Source organism: Cydia fagiglandana, chromosome 6 (assembly GCF_963556715.1).
Source record: "Cydia fagiglandana chromosome 6, ilCydFagi1.1, whole genome shotgun sequence".
Taxonomy (NCBI): domain Eukaryota; kingdom Metazoa; phylum Arthropoda; class Insecta; order Lepidoptera; family Tortricidae; genus Cydia; species Cydia fagiglandana.
Window position 1 is genome coordinate 7353814 of NC_085937.1, and position 18814 is coordinate 7372627.

General features: G+C 37.5%; 2 protein-coding genes across 6 annotated transcripts in view; one reads left to right on the top strand and one right to left on the bottom strand.

The window, feature by feature from the left end:
• The window catches only part of LOC134665092 (RNA-binding protein Musashi homolog Rbp6), a 589057-nt gene that overhangs the window by 88044 nt on the left and 482199 nt on the right, over window positions 1–18814 (bottom strand). The gene's annotated exons all lie outside the window — the stretch shown is intronic.
• LOC134665474 (uncharacterized) lies at window positions 3935–12461 on the top strand. The gene is made up of 2 exons (XM_063522449.1): window positions 3935–6164; window positions 12360–12461. The coding sequence occupies exons 1-2, from the start codon at window positions 3984–3986 to the stop codon at window positions 12459–12461; spliced, it is 2283 nt and encodes a 760-aa protein (XP_063378519.1). The 5' UTR covers window positions 3935–3983.

Here is an 18814-nt window from a genome sequence, read left to right on the forward strand (position 1 = left end):
GGAGTTACACAATAAGATCAGAAATAACTACATTCATGTCAATGACAACGAGTTCCTGAAGAAGTCTTCAGAGCTTGAGGCTGATCCTATTGCGCCAGATCTTAAGCACAAACACACTAAGGAAGAAGAGAAGCAAGAAGAATCTTTTGCTACCACTACTAACCGGGATTGTAGTGGTAGGTATTCACTCAAGTTACCCTTCTGCGAAGAAAATACACGGCACTGCAGGTGCACCGAGGGGAAACTTTATCTCGCAGCAGTTAAACAATCCAATTCACTCGACAGAAAAATCGAGCAAGAACCCCAGTTGAAGAAGAGGTACATTAATAACATCAAGGAGTACGAAGAGCTTAGCAACGTGAGAATGGTTTCGAATGAAGTGCAACCCAAACCAGAAGTTGTGTGCCTTCCCCAAAAGGCAGTTACTCCTGAAGACAACGAGGTACCGATAGTCTTCAATGTCTCATGCACGGGAATGAAACGGCAAGTCTATGAAGAAGATGCTGAGTTCCGACAAAGTTTATGTCGAGATGGTCAAAACGAACTTGGAACAACCGTGGCACCTGCTCTGGCTAACAAAACACTGCAGCAAGTTGCACCTGAGCGCGAAGAAGCCTATCATTGGACAGCAGCAGACAGAGTGTTGCGTGTGAATGACCTTCTGTCAGATTGTGAGCCTGTGGGAGAAGGAAAACGACCATACAAAGAACTCAACGAATCATTGGACAAAGCAGGTTTCGAAACAGCAACGTGGAAAACTTATAGCCACAACCTATTGAAAACAAAGAATCAAGATTCTAGGAACGAAGATAATATGAAGATCAAGCTGGACACAGCGGTGAAAAATTTGGGTAGGACTTGGTATCAAAAAGAAGACATATTCGAATACTCTTTTGCAGTTCAACTATCACATCTCAAATTTTGTTCAATGAGGACAAGGATGACTGACATATACTGGGTTGTTAACCCGCTTGGTTGGCTGGCGCCGGTTATTCTCTGGCCGAAGATATTTCATAAAATTAAAATAAACTCTATGTGATATCAAGCATTTTGGCTGCCTGAATTGGAATAGAAGACTCTTTCTGTTGACAGGACCTCTAATGCTGGAACCTAACTTTTATTAGAAATGTCAATAATCTCAGAAGAAAGCGGTTGACTCAGAAAATGCGCAAGATTTTAATTTCATTTGTCAAGTGGCAGTTTTATCGTCGTTCCAAGTCTCGTCACTCCTGAGCCAATTGTTGGTGTCGTTGTTTTATCCAATTTAGACTGTTCCTGCATTTGGATGGTTGCATGGCATTCAAACATAAAACATTCAGGTGCGAACAACATCACACGAGTAGTCAGTTTGAGTAAACACATAAAAATGGGCTGTATATAAACTGTTTCCTTGTTATTAAGTATTGTTATTGAAACTGTTTTCTTTGTTATTTACTCTCAATCTTATTGTTTTAGGTAAATGCAAAGGGCATGTTAATTTTGTGTTCACGTTATCACTTGCCTTTGCTTTTATTTGTTATATCATGCCATGGTGGGCGGAATTAAGAACAAACTGCCCTTTGTTCTTGGTAGGCGGAATGTTGAAGCCGTATATTTTAATGTGTATGAATTTCTTTAGTACTTCACAGTTTCACATAATGCATTCATAGATGGCGTTAGTAGTAGCGATTTTGGAAATTTATTATGGTTATTTTTGTTGGCAATTCATTCTAAAATATTTGTAAAATTATTTGGAATAACATGTTTGTAATATTTTGCATTAAAATTCACATTTTAGCAATTTGTTATTATAGGAAATTAATTACCAAATAAATCAAAAGATGGCACTTTGTTCCCAACGCGTCGGTTCTACAACGCGGTGTTAAGATTTTTCCGGGTTTCGTATATAAGCTTCGAGGAACAATAGGTCGTCAATTCAAAATTCAAATCAAGCAGTGAGTGTTATATACAGTGTGTAGTAGTAGTAGTAAGTTGTAAATAAAGTGGTGGTTTATACAGTGTGGTGTTATTTTTGGACCTCGTACACATCCTAAGAAATATTACCTAAATAACAACAAATACAACGCATATGTTGATAAACGCAAGAAAGAGAACTAAATGTACTCTCTTTAACTTCTAAGTAGTGTTAACAAGGCAGCAGTTTACCTGCAAACACTTAAGAGTTATAATCAAAGAAACAAGAACCTTGTCAAACTATAAACTTAGCTTACACACATATTTAGACATACTTAGTGTCCAAACTTAAAGGTGTATTAAAAACACAATGCATAAAAGCTTACTTATACAATAGAAAATTATTCAATGGGTAGCACAGCAAAACCGCTTAAAGATCGTTTGTACACCTTTTTATTAGGTGCCAAGAGGTCTACAACGCGTACCTTATTATCATCACCAGGATATACTTTAACAATTCTGGCCATGGGCCATGTCATGGGGGGAGGGTTAGGCTCTCTCATAATAACTAACGAACCAACTTTAACATTTGGTTGGCTATCGCGCCACTTGGGACGACATTGTAATACATTCAAATAATACTTATGCCATACCTTCCAAAAGTGGCCTTTAACCTTGTTACAGATCTCCCAGAACTTTAATCTATTATTAGGTAACTCGGCCAAGTCCGCTTCCGGGAAGGATGTCATAGAAGTACCAATCAGAAAGTGGCCAGGCGTAAGGTAGCTGTAATCGTTAATATCGTCAGCAGTTACAGGCAAAAGTGGCCTAGAATTCAGGGTCCCTTCAATTTGACATAAAATAGTATTAAGTTGTTCATACGTCAGTACATAAGCCTGCAATATACGCTTTAAGTGGTACTTAGTACTTTTAACAGCAGCTTCGGCAAGACCAGCAAACACTGGTGAATAGCTTGGCACAAAGTGAAAGGCAATACGTTGCTGTGCCGCATAGGATTGCACCAGAGTCTGATGATCCTGTGATGCATTTAAATTGTACAGCTCAGCTAATTGGTTCTTTGCCCCCTTAAAGCATCCACCATTGTCACAAAATACGTCGGTCGGAAGGCCTCTTCGCGCTATGAATCGCTTGAAACATGCAAGGAAAGCATCAGTGGTTAGGTCTGAAGAGAGCTCCAGATGTATAGCCTTTGTCACAAAACAAACAAATACGCATATATAGCCTTTTGTCTGTAAAGCTCTTCTTATCCATAGGTCCTATGGTATTGTTCTATCCTTGAATTATATTACCATGGGAACGAGAATAATTTATACTTCACATTACACCTAAATATGTAACTTGTGCTTTTGATAATATAATTATTTGTGACTATACAAGACGGTTTTAATTATCTTCGCCTCAACTGAACCGGCATTATCCACCTCACCGCTGAACATTGGTCCTTCGAGAGAGAAGAAAGGACGAAGATAGAAAATTCCGGCTTGCGATAAATGGTCACCGATCCATCGGCTTCTTCGTGCAAGAATATTCACGCTTTTAAAAAGAAGTACGCAAGCGGCGCGAAACAATAGGGGTGCAATACCTATTCGCTGCATACATTCATCGTCATATTTTCGTGCAACTGTTCACGCAAAGATTCGCATGCGACGCAAACATACTCGTCGCATCGCGCATATCGTCGGTCCCACGCACACCCCACGCTTCAAATTCATCGTGGTCATCGTGGATCTACATTTCAAGCAAAAACGCGCGTGTGTCGCGAAACTTATATTCGTCGCATCGAGCATCACGTTGGTTCTTCGCTTCTACACATCGAGAATCTACATTCCTCGCATCGCGCAAGTTTTTACAAAATATTTACAATTTTAATTATGTAATTCGTCGAAATGTCATTCGTCATTCGTCGCGAAAAAAATAATTTTTCATATTAGCCGCCATTGCAGCATTGGGTTGTCAATGCTGCCAACTAACGAATACTTTAAAACACATTTCATGGTTGAACTTTACTGGTCATTGTAGGGAGTGAAGCTTGTGCCTATATTAAGTAATTTAAACTATACCTAAAGTTTATGTGGTACTTTAAGTCCTTTAAGTCGCAATCACCAATAATGGCATCTGAAGACTTGAGGAGGTTGCGAGCTGCACGAGGTTACACCAAGGCCTCAATCACTCGTCTCTTCAACTTTAGCAATAATGAGAATGATGTTGGCCTTAGTGCAATTTCTGACTTGGAAACGAAGCGCGCCAGGATAGAAGAGTTATTCAAAGATTACGAGCAATGTAATAAGGAGATTTTAGCCTTAGACGAAGCGGACGCGGAGGATGTGGAGGACTATGAGGCAAAATACTACAACATTCTCACTATCCTCAATGAGGCTATAAAAAACAAGTCGTCCTCGTCTGATGCGCCCTCGTCTGACGCTCCCGCGTCTTCCTGCAAAAAGGCTAAACTGCCTACTATAAAAGTTGAAACTTTCACTGGTAAGTATAGTGAATATACAGGTTTTATTAACTTGTTTAAGGCAATAATACACAACGATAGATCAATTGACAATGTCCAAAAATTGTACTATTTGCGCTCATTTCTCGCAAATGAACCCTTTGACTTGATTAAGAACCTGCCTCTAGCTGAAGGCAGCTACGAGGAGGCTCTTAAGCTTTTAGAGGAGAGGTATAACCATAAGTTCAAAATTGTAAATGAACACATTAATTCCTTGCTTGATATAAATGCCTTGGTCAAATCTAACCCTGCAAATTTAAGACAGTTTGTGTCATGCATTAAACAATCTTTATCTGCATTAAAGAATTTAAATGTAAGTACGGATAATTGGAATCCTATTATATTGGCTATTTTGTACCGTAAATTAGACACCTACACGTCACGGGCATACCAATTGGAGCGTGATGACACTGAGGAGCCCACAGTCACCGAGTTCCTGCTGTACTTGGAGAAACGCGCCTTGGCACTGGAGAATGCTGAGCCGTCGCCCACACCCGGGAAGTCTCACCACAAGGCAGTGGTAAATGTGACAGCGACCGTCTCGCCTGCCTGCAGTTATTGTAAGTCCAATCACCGACTATTTGACTGTAGCAAATTTAAAATGCTTACTAGTAGTGAAAGGATAGCTTTCAGCAAAAATAATGACCTATGCTCTGTCTGTCTAAACAAACACAATGGAAAGTGCCGCTTTCATTTCCGGTGCAGTACTTGCAAACAGGCTCATAATACCTTACTGCATCCGGACTCGGCTAACCAACCCCAAGTTTCTTTAATATCAAACTTGGGGCATAATGGGGTACTATTACCCACAGTCAGAGTGAAGTTATATTCACGGACAGGTAGTGAGGTTCATGTGAAAGCTCTTTTAGATTGTTGTTCACAAAGCTCTTTAGCCACCACTAAATTAATAAATGTTTTAGGATTGACCCCAAGCAAGGACAACAGCAACATAATTGGTGCTGGTGGAAAAAGTACTGATACACAGTATTCTATACCTTTAGATGTGTATTCTTTGACCATGCCTTACCGAGTCACTGCGAATTGCAATGTAATGGAAAAAATTACATGCCAGCTGCCACAAAATGCGATCAAATTGGACGCTATTAGTATACCTGATGGGATCACTCTGTCTGATGCTGATTTCCATCAGCCGTCTGAGATCAATTTACTTCTAGGTGCTGACATATTTTTCCAGGTCCTCCTTCTGGAGCCAGTTCTGGGTCAGCAGGAGCGGTCTGCGCAGCCTGTTGAAGACCCAGCCAGTCCACACCCGACGGTTGTAAATACAAAGTTTGGCTACATCATAGGTGGGGGTTTACCACGACAACAAACCAGTGACAAAAGTAAGGTAACGCTTTTATGTACACAATGTGACTCAAGTCTTAATGACAGTCTACAAAGATTTTGGAATGTAGAGAGCATACCTGAAACCTTTTGTGAACGCATGTCAGAGCATCAAATGTGTGAAGATACTTTTAAGAGCACAACGGTGTTAGAAAATAACAAGTTTCAGGTTGACTTGCCTTTGAAAGTTCCTTTGAATGAGGTCAATGATGTGCTTGGTGGCTCTTTTGATATGGCTTATTATAGGTTCCTTAACCTCGAAAAAAGATTGCACAAAAATATAAATTTGCTATCAGATTATGAAAAGTTCATCAATGAATATGTGGACTTGAAGCATGGGCACTATATTGACTTCAATCAATTGGATTTTGAGAATGATCCTCTATACTTTGCATCCCATCATGCTGTAATTAATGACTCTAGCAAAACTACACGTACCCGGGTAGTCTTTGACTGTTCTTTGCAAACTAACAAAAAGGTATCGCTCAATGACATTTTGCTTAACGGACCTCCGGTACAAAAAGAGTTGTTTGACATAATGCTTTTGTTCCGATTAGGCAACTATACCTTCTCCACAGACATACGACGCATGTTTCGATGTGTTGATGTTAATCCTATACATGCCAAATTGCAAAATATATTGTGGAGAAGCAATCTCGATGAGCCTCTAAAATGCATACAGCTAGATACTGTTACCTATGGGCAAAAGAGTAGTACATATTTAAGCACTCGATGCTTACTAGAGTTAGCAGATAGGTTTGAAAGTGATTTCCCACTTGCAGCTTATATATTAAGAAATTGCACCTATGCAGATGATATGTGTTTTTCAAACTCCGATTTAAAGGTTATGATGGAAGCCAAATCGCAATTAAGGGAGTTGTTAAGTAAGGGTAGTTTCAATACACACAAGTGGGCATCTAATGATCAGAGAGTCTTAGAGGGCATTCCCAACGATAAACGGCAGTTTGATGACTTAGACTTCCAGAAAGATAATTTATATTTAAAGACGTTAGGTTTAAAACTGAATATGCGAGACGATGTCTTTGTTTTTTCTTGCCCCGAGGCCTTTAAAAAGGAAAAACCTACCAAAAAAGAAATATTAAGCTATATTTCGAAATTTTATGATCCGCTAGGTTTTATAGCGCCAATTATCATGAAGGCAAAGGCTTTCATGCAAAAAATATATGCAGAAAAAATAGGTTGGAATGAGGTTCCTTCAGCTATGCTGCTTCAGGAGTGGTCTTCATTTGCTTCCAAATTATCTCAAATGGAACCCTTCACTATTAATAGGAACCTGCATATACCCTCCAATGCTTCTGCATTGCAATTGATAGGTTTTGCTGATGCATGTAGCACGACTGGTTACGGCTGTTGTGTGTATCTTCGGGTGGTCGACGAACACGGTAATGCTTCACTTTCATTACTTTGTGCTAAATCTCGAATCAACCCCCGCAATAAGGATACGCTCACCATAGCTCGCTTAGAACTGTGTGCTATGCTACTATTATCTAAACTAATCGCACGAGTTTATGAATCGCTAAAATCGCAATTAAATATACAAGATGTATATCTGTTTTCTGATTCGCAAATTGCGCTAGCATGGGTGAAAACAGAGCCTTTAAGGCTCCAAGCTTTTGTTGCCAATCGGGTCAGGTTGATTCGAGATCTCACAGATAGATGGCGCTGGCTGTATGTACCCAGTGGAGAAAATCCGAGCGACTGCCTGAGCAGAGGTACAGATCCAGATGAGCTGCGTCACATACCCATGTGGCTGCATGGCCCAAGCTTTTTACAGGAAGGTAACTATAATTTTAATGATAAGCTTAACCCTCCTACAATCGATGACCTACCTGAATTGAAAAAGGCGCCCTCTAGTGCCAAGGTGACGTTAGTTACCCAAAAAGGATCAGATCCTTACGATTTCTTAGAAAGGTTTTCTGATCTCAACAAAATGGTAAGGGTAATGGCCTATATAATGAGGTTTTGCTCTAATTTAAAAACTAAAGACACAAATAATCTTGAGTATCTCTCCGCTAAGGAGCTTCAATTAGCTTTACTTCAGATTATAAAACGTGAGCAAGGCATTTACTTCAAACATGAAATTGACAGTCTCAAGGCTAACTTAGATAATGTTAAAGGTTCGCTCAACTCCTTACATCCTTTTCTTGACAATCATGGTTTGCTGAGAGTTGGTGGCAGAATAAAAAACGCAAATGTGTCATACTCACAAAGACATCCTGTAATACTACCGAGGGAATCTCGCATAACAAAGCTTATTGTAAAGCACGAGCACCTTAGGCTGCTACATTCTCCGCCCAAGTTATTATTGTCAAGCTTAAATGATAAATATTGGATTGTAAATGGTCTTAGCTATGTAAAAAGTATAGTTAACAAATGCTTACCTTGTTTCAGAATGAAAGCTCAGTGTGCAAAACAGCTGATGGGTTCTTTGCCACCTGAAAGAGTCACGGCCTGCCGAGCTTTCCAAAAAGTCGGCATCGACTTTGCAGGTCCAATAGCAGTAAAGAATTCTCGCGTAAGAAGAGCTTTACAGACAAAAGGCTATATATGCGTATTTGTTTGTAACTGCTGACGATATTAACGATTACAGCTACCTTACGCCTGGCCACTTTCTGATTGGTACTTCTATGACATCCTTCCCGGAAGCGGACTTGGCCGAGTTACCTAATAATAGATTAAAGTTCTGGGAGATCTGTAACAAGGTTAAAGGCCACTTTTGGAAGGTATGGCATAAGTATTATTTGAATGTATTACAATGTCGTCCCAAGTGGCGCGATAGCCAACCAAATGTTAAAGTTGGTTCGTTAGTTATTATGAGAGAGCCTAACTCTCCCCCCATGACATGGCCCATGGCCAGAATTGTTAAAGTATATCCTGGTGATGATAATAAGGTACGCGTTGTAGACCTCTTGGCACCTAATAAAAAGGTGTACAAACGATCTTTAAGCGGTTTTGCTGTGTTACCCATTGAATAATATTCTATTGTATAAGTAAGCTTTTATGCATTGTGTTTTTAATACACCTTTAAGTTTGGACACTAGGTATGTCTAAATATGTGTGTAAGCTAAGTTTATAGTTTGACAAGGTTCTTGTTTCTTTGATTATAGCTCTTAAGTGTTTGCAGGTAAACTGCTGCCTTGTTAACACTACTTAGAAGTTAAAGAGAGTACATTTAGTTCTCTTTCTTGCGTTTATCAACATATGCGTTGTATTTGTTGTTATTTAGGTAATATTTCTTAGGATGATCTCAATAATATTGATTTTCTCTTGTTTTTTTCTGTAGGATTTGAATAACGTTTAATAAGATGTTACTCTTTATTGTTTAGCTTTCATTGTAAACATAAGTTTCTTTAATTGGATTATACCATGATGCTGGGTAATGAAGTTATACCTATTTTAGTAGCAAATTATGGACTTATTATTATTTAAGGCGAAGGTTTCGGCCCGCCCCAGCATGTTGGCAAGTCCAACAGAAGACTAATTCCTTTTCATAGTTATCTATGGTATTGTTCTATCCTTGAATTATATTACCATGGGAACGAGAATAATTTATACTTCACATTACACCTAAATATGTAACTTGTGCTTTTGATAATATAATTATTTGTGACTATACAAGACGGTTTTAATTATCTTCGCCTCAACTGAACCGGCATTATCCACCTCACCGCTGAACATATATAACCGTACTTTTACTACGCAATTAAAATTTAAGCGTTCCTAAAATTGTACGGAAGATTGTACAGTGCCTACCTACTCTATTTCATCTCAACCGACCGTGGCGGGGCACGAAAGGATGTACCCGAAATCGGACTTTAATGTTAAATTCAAATATTAAGAAATGCGAGAGCGAATTTGTCAAAATATGATTCAAAGACATAGTAAACCTAGGTATCATGCCATTAGCAGATGAAACTTAAGGCGCAGTAGCGAAGCGAGTGGATTATTATCAAGATAGCGAAATATGAAAAAGCAGCATTCTGCTGAGGGGCGACAAATCCAACAGAAAAGGTTAAAATGTTCTCGGCGGTAAGTTCGTCAGCAATACACTCGGAGTTTATAAAGCACCTTATTCGAAATAACAACGCGAAACGCTGCGGATGTCTAACTTAAATAAGATTTAATATTCCTATCCGACAGGAAGTTTCCTGAAGGAGCGTGTGTAATCAAAATCTGCACTGGGAAAGTTTGAGCGGGAATCTCCCAGCAATTGCAGAACCAAGTTGCCGGTAAAAAACTGAAATGAACTTGTCGCTTGAAACTAATTTCATTCCCAACTTTGTGTTAGAATAGTTTTTTCATGTTTTGCAGCTTTTTTCATTCCAACTTGTTCACAGCTTAAAAATCAATTTCTTGAAAGTTAAGGAAAGGGCAAGTTGTGAGGTGTTTACTCCGGCCCGCGACACTGCTGTGTGAACGAAAACTTTAACTTACTCTACGTACAACGGAACTTTCTTTCCTAAATTAACCAACTTTAAGAAAATATTTGCGAATAAGTTTCGTCGACTTTAAAGCGGATAACCACTAAAGAAAAAGTAAAAAGCCATAAAAAATAAATGATTGTAGAAAAACTCATATGGAAATAAAATAATTTTTCTAGTAACTATAATTATCTGTCATATCTTTCTCTTGTTATCTCTATAAACAAGTCGAGGTTTCCTTATAATAATCCCTACCAAGAAAGGTCGCAACAAAAGCTCTAGCCGCAGAATCACTGCAAGTTATAAAAGCAATCTTATAAAAAAATATAAGCTGAACAAAATTAATCCCGTTTTGTTGATTATCGGGGTCGGAGTGAGCCCTCGAGTGGAAATATTAAACGTGACTAAGTACGTTTACTACAGAGCGGTAGTGCCCCTTGTCCTTCAAGAGCGCAATTAGTCCGCTTTTTGCTGCACTCGGATGCTTTGAGTAATGATTGGACGCTGAGAGCTGCGGTTGTTTATGCTCGCAACAAACGCTGATTTATAGTTGTTCTAGCGAACCATTTAGGCACATGACAACATCATTACATACAGTATATATCAGAACGAAAGGCAAAGAAAGAGACACATTAATGTTTAGGTCTTACTGAGCAACTTTTACTATGGAACCAATCCCGTAAACGCGGAAAAAAATTGACTCTCCCATTAGGAAATTTCAACATCAGACCAGCAAAATGTATGAATCATCCAATTTTTTTTCCGCGTTTTCGGGGTTGGTCCCATAGTAATAGTTGCTCAATGCTCAGTATGACCTAAACATTAATGGGTCTCTTTTTTTGCCTTTCGCTCTCATACATACTTTATAAGACCATCACGTTTTGAACATTGCTAGTTTTCTTTCTTCAGCACTTACTAGAGAATTGCGTTTACCGCTAATATGTGCTCCAGCATCAAACGATTCTATGAAATCGGTGTAGAAATACTCCAAGAGGAATAGCTTGAACGGTGACGGCCAAAAACAAGAAGACTCAAGACAAATTTCCTTCCGCGTACACAAATATTTATCCTGGCAAACCCGTGATGCTCCGCTGTGTAGACGGATAAACAAATCGCCAAGCAAATGGGTCACCCCATTTATTACCGGCTTATAATTTTCTCGTTAGTCCATATATTGTCGCTGGTTACAAAATAATTAGGAATTAGGGCATTTCTATTTAAATCTAAAATGCAAGTTGGGGAACTTGCATTTTATATTTTGTATTTTTTATATTTTTTCCACTCAGAATCACGAGCTCTTTCGATCCTAATCCGAGAAAAAAACTGTCCCCAAATGTCATTCAAAAATTTTTATCCCGTTTTGTTACGATCATAGAAAACTTTAACCAAATGGACCAAAAATTGTGAGGATCTTTTTTCTCATTAAAAATGGAAAGAGCTAAGTGATTCTGAAAACAAATAATATAAAAATTCCCAATTTTAAAATTTAACAAAATTTTTTGGTATAACTTTAAATGAGAATGCCCATTAACGAAAAGGATAAAATAAAATGTGAACGTCATAAGGTTTTCGATAGTTACGCTTCTAAATTACTAGCAGGGGCTTGGAAATGTTGATATATCACAAAAATGAGACGGAGACGCAAGCGTAAGATGCAAATCATATAGCCGGACTTAAGGAACTTGGCAACGAACGCGTGGTGGTGGAGCAAATCTGTGCAGCAGGCTTATCAGCTGATTCACATCCCCGCCGCATACAGGGCATCGGGGACAATGGTAACGAGAGAAGCTAGACGACTATGCGACTTTATATATTACGGTGTGACCGCGCGCTGCATATCATTATACGTATAACCTTCACCATTACTGTCCTAGATCTTTAAAGCGCTCACACTGTGGTAAACGAATAAATCATGATTAATATAGGCGTATAAATATTGTTTAGGAAACGAAGCTTACTCTGACAAGACCGCATAGCAAATTTGATTCTTAATTACTGAGAAATCCAGTATCAAATGATAAAACTAGAACAATATAGACGAAATTGAGCTGTCATGCCGATCTCGTTCAAAACAACACATCCAGTAAACAATACCTGCGAAGGTAATGCAACAGTTAAACAGGAAGAGTACGACGTTAACAACATTTTTTCACTTGTAGGTCGTTACAAAAATACAGATAACAGCGCACGTGCCGTTTATGGCTGGAAACATTGAGGGAGACGCGAGCACAAAGCGGCCGAGATTTATTGGTCTGCCGTAAACGCACGTAAGAGGAAGTTTGTTTACTCCCGCTCGACGAATCGCAATATCTAACGTTCAACTATTTCCATCAATTTGTTCTACCAAGAAAGGAAAAACTTAAATTGAAGCGATTAAATTGCGCGCGGCTCGTGATTGATTCCTCGGAGCGAGGCGCGCCCGCGCCGATGGACCCGCGCTCGCGCCGTTGCCCCCATTGTACCCTTAGATTTATTTCTATTTCGCTGTTTTTATTGCGTACTCAGAACTTATAACGAAATAGTTACGGCTGTTAAAAGGTTTTATTGGTTAACCTTCGGCGTGTGTGGTCATAAAATAGATTCGTAACCAGAGAAGCGTACGCATACCGATAGATTTATAACTGAATCACGTGAAAAAGAAACAAATTTGCCCTACAGAAGGATATAAAACTAGAGGTATAGAGGAAATTTATTGGAAAATTGTGCAAATCTCCGTATAATAAAATATTTTCTATTGAATATTGTATGGAAAGTGTTTTACGGGTCTCACTCATTTCACTCTATTTTACTACCTTTTTATGCAGGACCTCTGTATCTTGGAATACAAAACAGCTTAAAGCTATACGGGGGTTTAGGATGTCGCTTGGGGCTCACTTACCTGAAACAAAAGAAGGGTTCAATTAGAAATATGTAGCAATAACATTTATTATGCTACTTATAAATAATATTAATGTTCTGGCAAGGCGCTTCACCGTAGCCATTACATTTTAAGAAATAGGTATGTAAGTGCAATGTGACGATACCAGCGCAACCATCATATTCGGCCTGACCACAAAACAGATAGGTACAGAAATCAATCTACATACAAAGTGCGCTCGAGCAACGCACACATAGACGCTGCTCACAGACACGATATCTCGGACCAGTTGGGACCAGTGCGAGCGCGAGTGCCATCCGCTTGAGACACGCGTCTGTGAACTTTTTTGTGCAGTAATGGAGAAACAAAAAAAAGTTATTAATAACTGTACAGTGGACGGTTGTTTAAATTCAACATTAAACGGTGAATTGTCGTTTTTTAAGCTACCAGTGGTTTCAGAGAGAATGCGAATGCGAATTTATTACACTTAAAATATAATAATCGTGCATTTCGCCAATCTCGAAATCATCGCAAGATATTCTCTGTGGCAAATTTGTAATATAACTATGACATTAGAATTAAAATACCTATTTGAGTTATTAATGTTATTATTAATTTATATTTCCATTCTTCCCGTTTCATCCTCAACAATAAATCAAAGAACTAGATACGAGATACGATACGATAGATTCGAGTGCCACTACCACGATAGTTTTAGTGCATAAACCATAGTTTGCAACCCTAGAGCGACCGCCGATCGTAGGTATGAAAAGTAAAGTACATACATGTGATTGACTTCTGTACCTATCTGTTTTGTGGCCTGACATCTTTTGTCACCCATGTTCTATCTATGTTGTTATAGCAGACCCCATATATAAATAATATATATGTAATGTTTAGTAATAAAACATTTGTTTCGTTTTACACATGTAAGATCAAACAGCCTTTAGGGCTTTAGGGTAACATTCCATTTCTGATCGCAGCTGACTAGTACAAACGCGTCGGTGTTATTGACAATTTTCATGGTAACATGAATGGTAGTGCTGTTGTTGGAAATGGACTGTCACCTTTAGTCTCGAGCAAATCCGTTATCACCAACCCCATAGTTACACAGTTTATTCCTATTCAACAACGTCTGACCTTGCTTAACAAATTGATATGCTGGTAAATAATTATTAAAAGAGGCGTATTATCCGAAACCAAGGTCCTCATCATCATCATCATCATCTCAGCCTATATACGTCCCACTGCTGAGCAAAGGCCTCCTCGCATGCGCGAGAGGACTTGGACCGAGGTTCTAGTGGTTATTAAAATCATGAATGTCACTAGAGTGATCGTTGCAAGCGGTGTCTAGAGTTTGCGAGCAAATTCACTTAATTTACCTCTCGTCGGCTTCGAGCCCTTCCGCTAAAACTTTACGCACTTAATAAACTCCGAGCCGAATTAAAATTCCGCCGGTTTAGTAACAATCGTGTCGGAACGCCGTTAACTCTGCGCTCGAGTTATTAATAAGAAGCACGCCTCGCCGCTGATTACTGTCCCTTACATTTTGTACATCTTAATTATTGTCAATTTAGAGGTTTTTAACTACGCGAGCTGTGCCGTTTATGAATATGGTAAGTGTTAACTTTATTGTACCCAACAAAATTTGCAGAAATAGAGTACAAATGCGGGGATAACCCCAAAAAGGGATATCTTCCTTCGATTAGAGAGTTGCAAATACATGATTTGTAACTCTAAGAAACATTTTTTAACAAATTATAATTAGTTAGAAAAACTTACGGAATGAATAATAATATAAAAAAAATTACAAACATCGTGTCCTCAAATTATTAAAATACTTAAATAACATTATATTTATAATAATAATATACAAACTACGTATATAATACCACCTTCATTACCTTAGAAATCCGAAAACAAGGACTTGAATAGTTAAATATTATTAATCAATAGTTAGCCTTTAATAATGTATAACAATATTACTTACATATTAAAGTACACCGACCGTTAAAACATGGCAAGGATTCTGTATTTGTAATCAAAACAAGACAAAATTAGTACTTGCGGCGCCGTGCGTTGTTTATATGCAAATCATTTTTGAGTGCACGTTAGTTCGGTTGCACTTGTTTAGCATAAGCAAATCGCACTCTCGTGTGGCCACTCTTGCGTAGTGCAAAGATTGTTGACAATATTACAGGGGCTCATTCTACTCGAAAACTTGACAGAGAGGCGACAATATGACTCCCATGTTATACCACATCCATAATAATAATGATTTCTCTGGTAGATAATTATACCGGGTGTGGCCTGTAACATGAGCAAATAATTAAAACATAGATTGTACTCCTCAAACGGTGACACTATTGTTCTACAACTTTTAAAAATTATGAAGTATTTAGACTCCCTATTTTTCATACAAAATAAATATTCTCTTCAATGGACACCATCGCCACGCCATATCATTGTGATTGACGTTGCTTGTGACGCCTTAAACATAACAAAATTCGCAATACATTGCGTATTAGAATAAACTTTAAAGTGTATTAAAAATCAAACCACAAGTTATTTTTAAAAGTCGCTGAACAAATGTTGCTCAGTATGAGGAGTACAACCTACAGTTTAATTTTTTGCTCATATTACAGGCCACACCCGGTATGCACAAACGGCCACGTTTTGAAGGAGGATGTCTATGAGTCTTTACAAAATTCGAGTTTAAAGTGCTCTTGAGCTGGCCTATCTTCAGGATTTCTCATATCTGATCAGATAAAGTCCGCCTAGGTCTACCCCTTCCAACTCCTTACATGCTTACATGTTGTAGCTGTAAAAATTAATTACACAAATACACTACCGGGTCTAACGCGATATAATTTCATTCTTTTTACCTTAAATTCCGACGTTTCAGCTGAGTTGCACCAGCTGTGGTCACGGAAAGACTGACGTTCGTCGTGACGTGTGTAATTTAATATGTGTACAAAACGCGGGAGTTTAAAGTGTTGTATAATGTAATAATTATCATGAATTAATAGATGATATAAATAATAACATTACATATGCTGCACTCGAAACTTAATCCTCAAGTTATTTCACTTATCGCCTTCGTTCAGCAAGTAATGTTGTTCCGCGGTTCTTCTAATGGACTGCGAGAGAATTAATTGAATAAACTTACGATACCGGCGTGTTTGAAAGCAATATAACTTTGTTTTTAGTTTCCTGTCATATTGAGACGTTTACTGTAATACTTGTGGCGGAGTCGCGGAGGAATAAAAATTAAAACGCGGACGAAGATGGTTACATTTTGGATAATGATGTCATTTAGTAGAGGAGTATTAAAGTGACATTCCATTTCCAACTGCAGCTGCAATACTGTTCATTTTACTATGGAAACGCGTCGCTGTCACTGTCAATTTCCATAGTAAAATGAACAGAATTGCAGCTGCAGTTGGAAATGGAATGTCACTCTTACACTAAGTACACTTGTAACGTATTTCAGTTTCACTATCACAAATAGGTCAACAAGCGATACAATACAATACAAAATACAAATATTCTGTATTGCTCATCAATATGGAAAAGTACATGATATACAAATTAAGCATGACTTAAACTATGGTAGACAACGGTCTTATCGCTAAAGAGCGATCTCTTCCAGACAACCTTAGGGTAATGGAGACACGGCACAAAAAAACAAGTAATGTGATACCTTGATCTTGAAAAAAAAGAAATCTTTTTGATTTGTAGAATATTTTTATATAAATATTGAGACGTCTCGTTTATGGACTGCTATAACTTCTTTAATGCCACTGATTATTTTTAAATTTCTTGTCACATCAACAGTAATGACTTCCGAAATTTTATACCGACAGAACTTCTAAGAGATAAGCAAGTTTTTTTATACCTGAACTATTAAGGAATGTTAATTACTGAATTGTATTAAAATCACAATCATACACATTGTCATCAAGTAAAAAATATAGTAAGATTAGTTTAAAGTTATAAAGCAACTCTTAATATCTTTATTCATCACAATATTCAAATAGAGCAATAACAAATTAGCTTGCAAACTGAAGATTAAATAAGTTTTTGGCAAAAATTTCATTTTTGGTACAAGCTTTTATCGCTGACTGTACTTTTCTTACGACAACTAATACTCATCGAGACAATTCTAAAAACCCCTAACACAATTAGGTTGCGTTGTTTCATCACAGAGTTCCTATGGCCACCTCCTGTCTCCATCATCAGACCAGCTCGATGGTACCATAATGTTGCATTGTCTTCAATGATTGATACTGATTTATACATGCATGCAAAATTTCAGCTCAATCGGAAACCGGGAAGTGGATCAAATTTAACTTGCAAGATTTGATTATAGTCAACGGTCATGCAGGTGAAACTAAATAAAAGCTTGAAAAAAAGAGTGTAGCATTAGTTTGGTACTTCGAGTTTAACTCTAAATTTTCTTGTGTCAAGTTGTGCCTTATCTCTGCAGTAAAATTAAGTAAGTTGCTTCAACTAGTTAGAAAATATTCTCCGCAACTAACTTAGTGTCTATGAAAGTTAAAATAAGCCTCGCTGCGGACGACTCCAAATAATAAACGAGCGGATTAAAGATCACTTAAATATTAAGATTAATGAGGTATAGCTAGCTGTTAAAATGGAGTTGATCACTACTAATTTACATAGTTAACTTTTTAATTAAAAAAAAACTAATTTTAGGTTTTCATTTTCTCAATATTTTTTTTTTTTTTAATTTATTTAGGCAACAAACAGTCTTGTACAAAAACTTATATAATAATATTATATGTGTTAATAGACCTTGAGTGCCCTATCTTAATAAAACAATTTTTAATCTAAGTGTAGGAGCAGTAAGCGGAAAACAAAGTTATCATTAAATAACAAAGTTATCAATGAGTGCATAAATTATACTAACTAATATACATAAGTTATTTTCAATTATACCTATTTTATCGTTAATTATCGTTACCTATTTAAATATACAGTTTGTTATTGTTTATAATTTCAATTTAAAGTGAGTAATAATTTGTTTTTTAATACTTTCACAGGTTTTATACGAAAATAGATCAATGTGGGATACATTTATATTATAATAATTGAGACAACGGTTGAAATAAGAATTTGAGCAATATTTTGTACGAGAGAAAGGGATAGCAAATAGTTTCTTATGGCGTGCAGTGCGTTGAGGTGTCTTAAATAATAACCTACCAAGAAGTGAGGGGGAGTCAATAAAGCTGTTAATGATTTTGTAAAGAAACATTATATCAAACTGTGCTCGACGATCTTCAAGTGTCAGCAATCCATAGTGAGAAAGACTGTTTTTATATGAGTTCCGACCCCGTCCCATACGGAAGTCGATGGACTTAAGAAATTTCTTTTGCACACGTTCTATCCTATTGATATGACACTTAAAGAAAGGGTTCCAAATGATACACGCAAAATCTAGGATTGATCTGACTAAACTGTAGTATAATATCCTGTATGTCATTTCGTGTTGAAAAGGCTTACAAACCCTTAATATAAAACCAAGTTGTTTGTAAGCCCTTTGAACAACAACATCTATGTGATTATTAAATGTAAGTTTATCATCTATTATAACCCCAAGGTCACGGACCTTATCAACCCTGTATTGCCATTAAATCAATAAATCAATACCAATATTGGTATTGATTTAAGCGATTATGTACAATATAATATGCCAGTCAAATTAGATTTTTTCGCAAGAATTAATTCCCAGCAAGC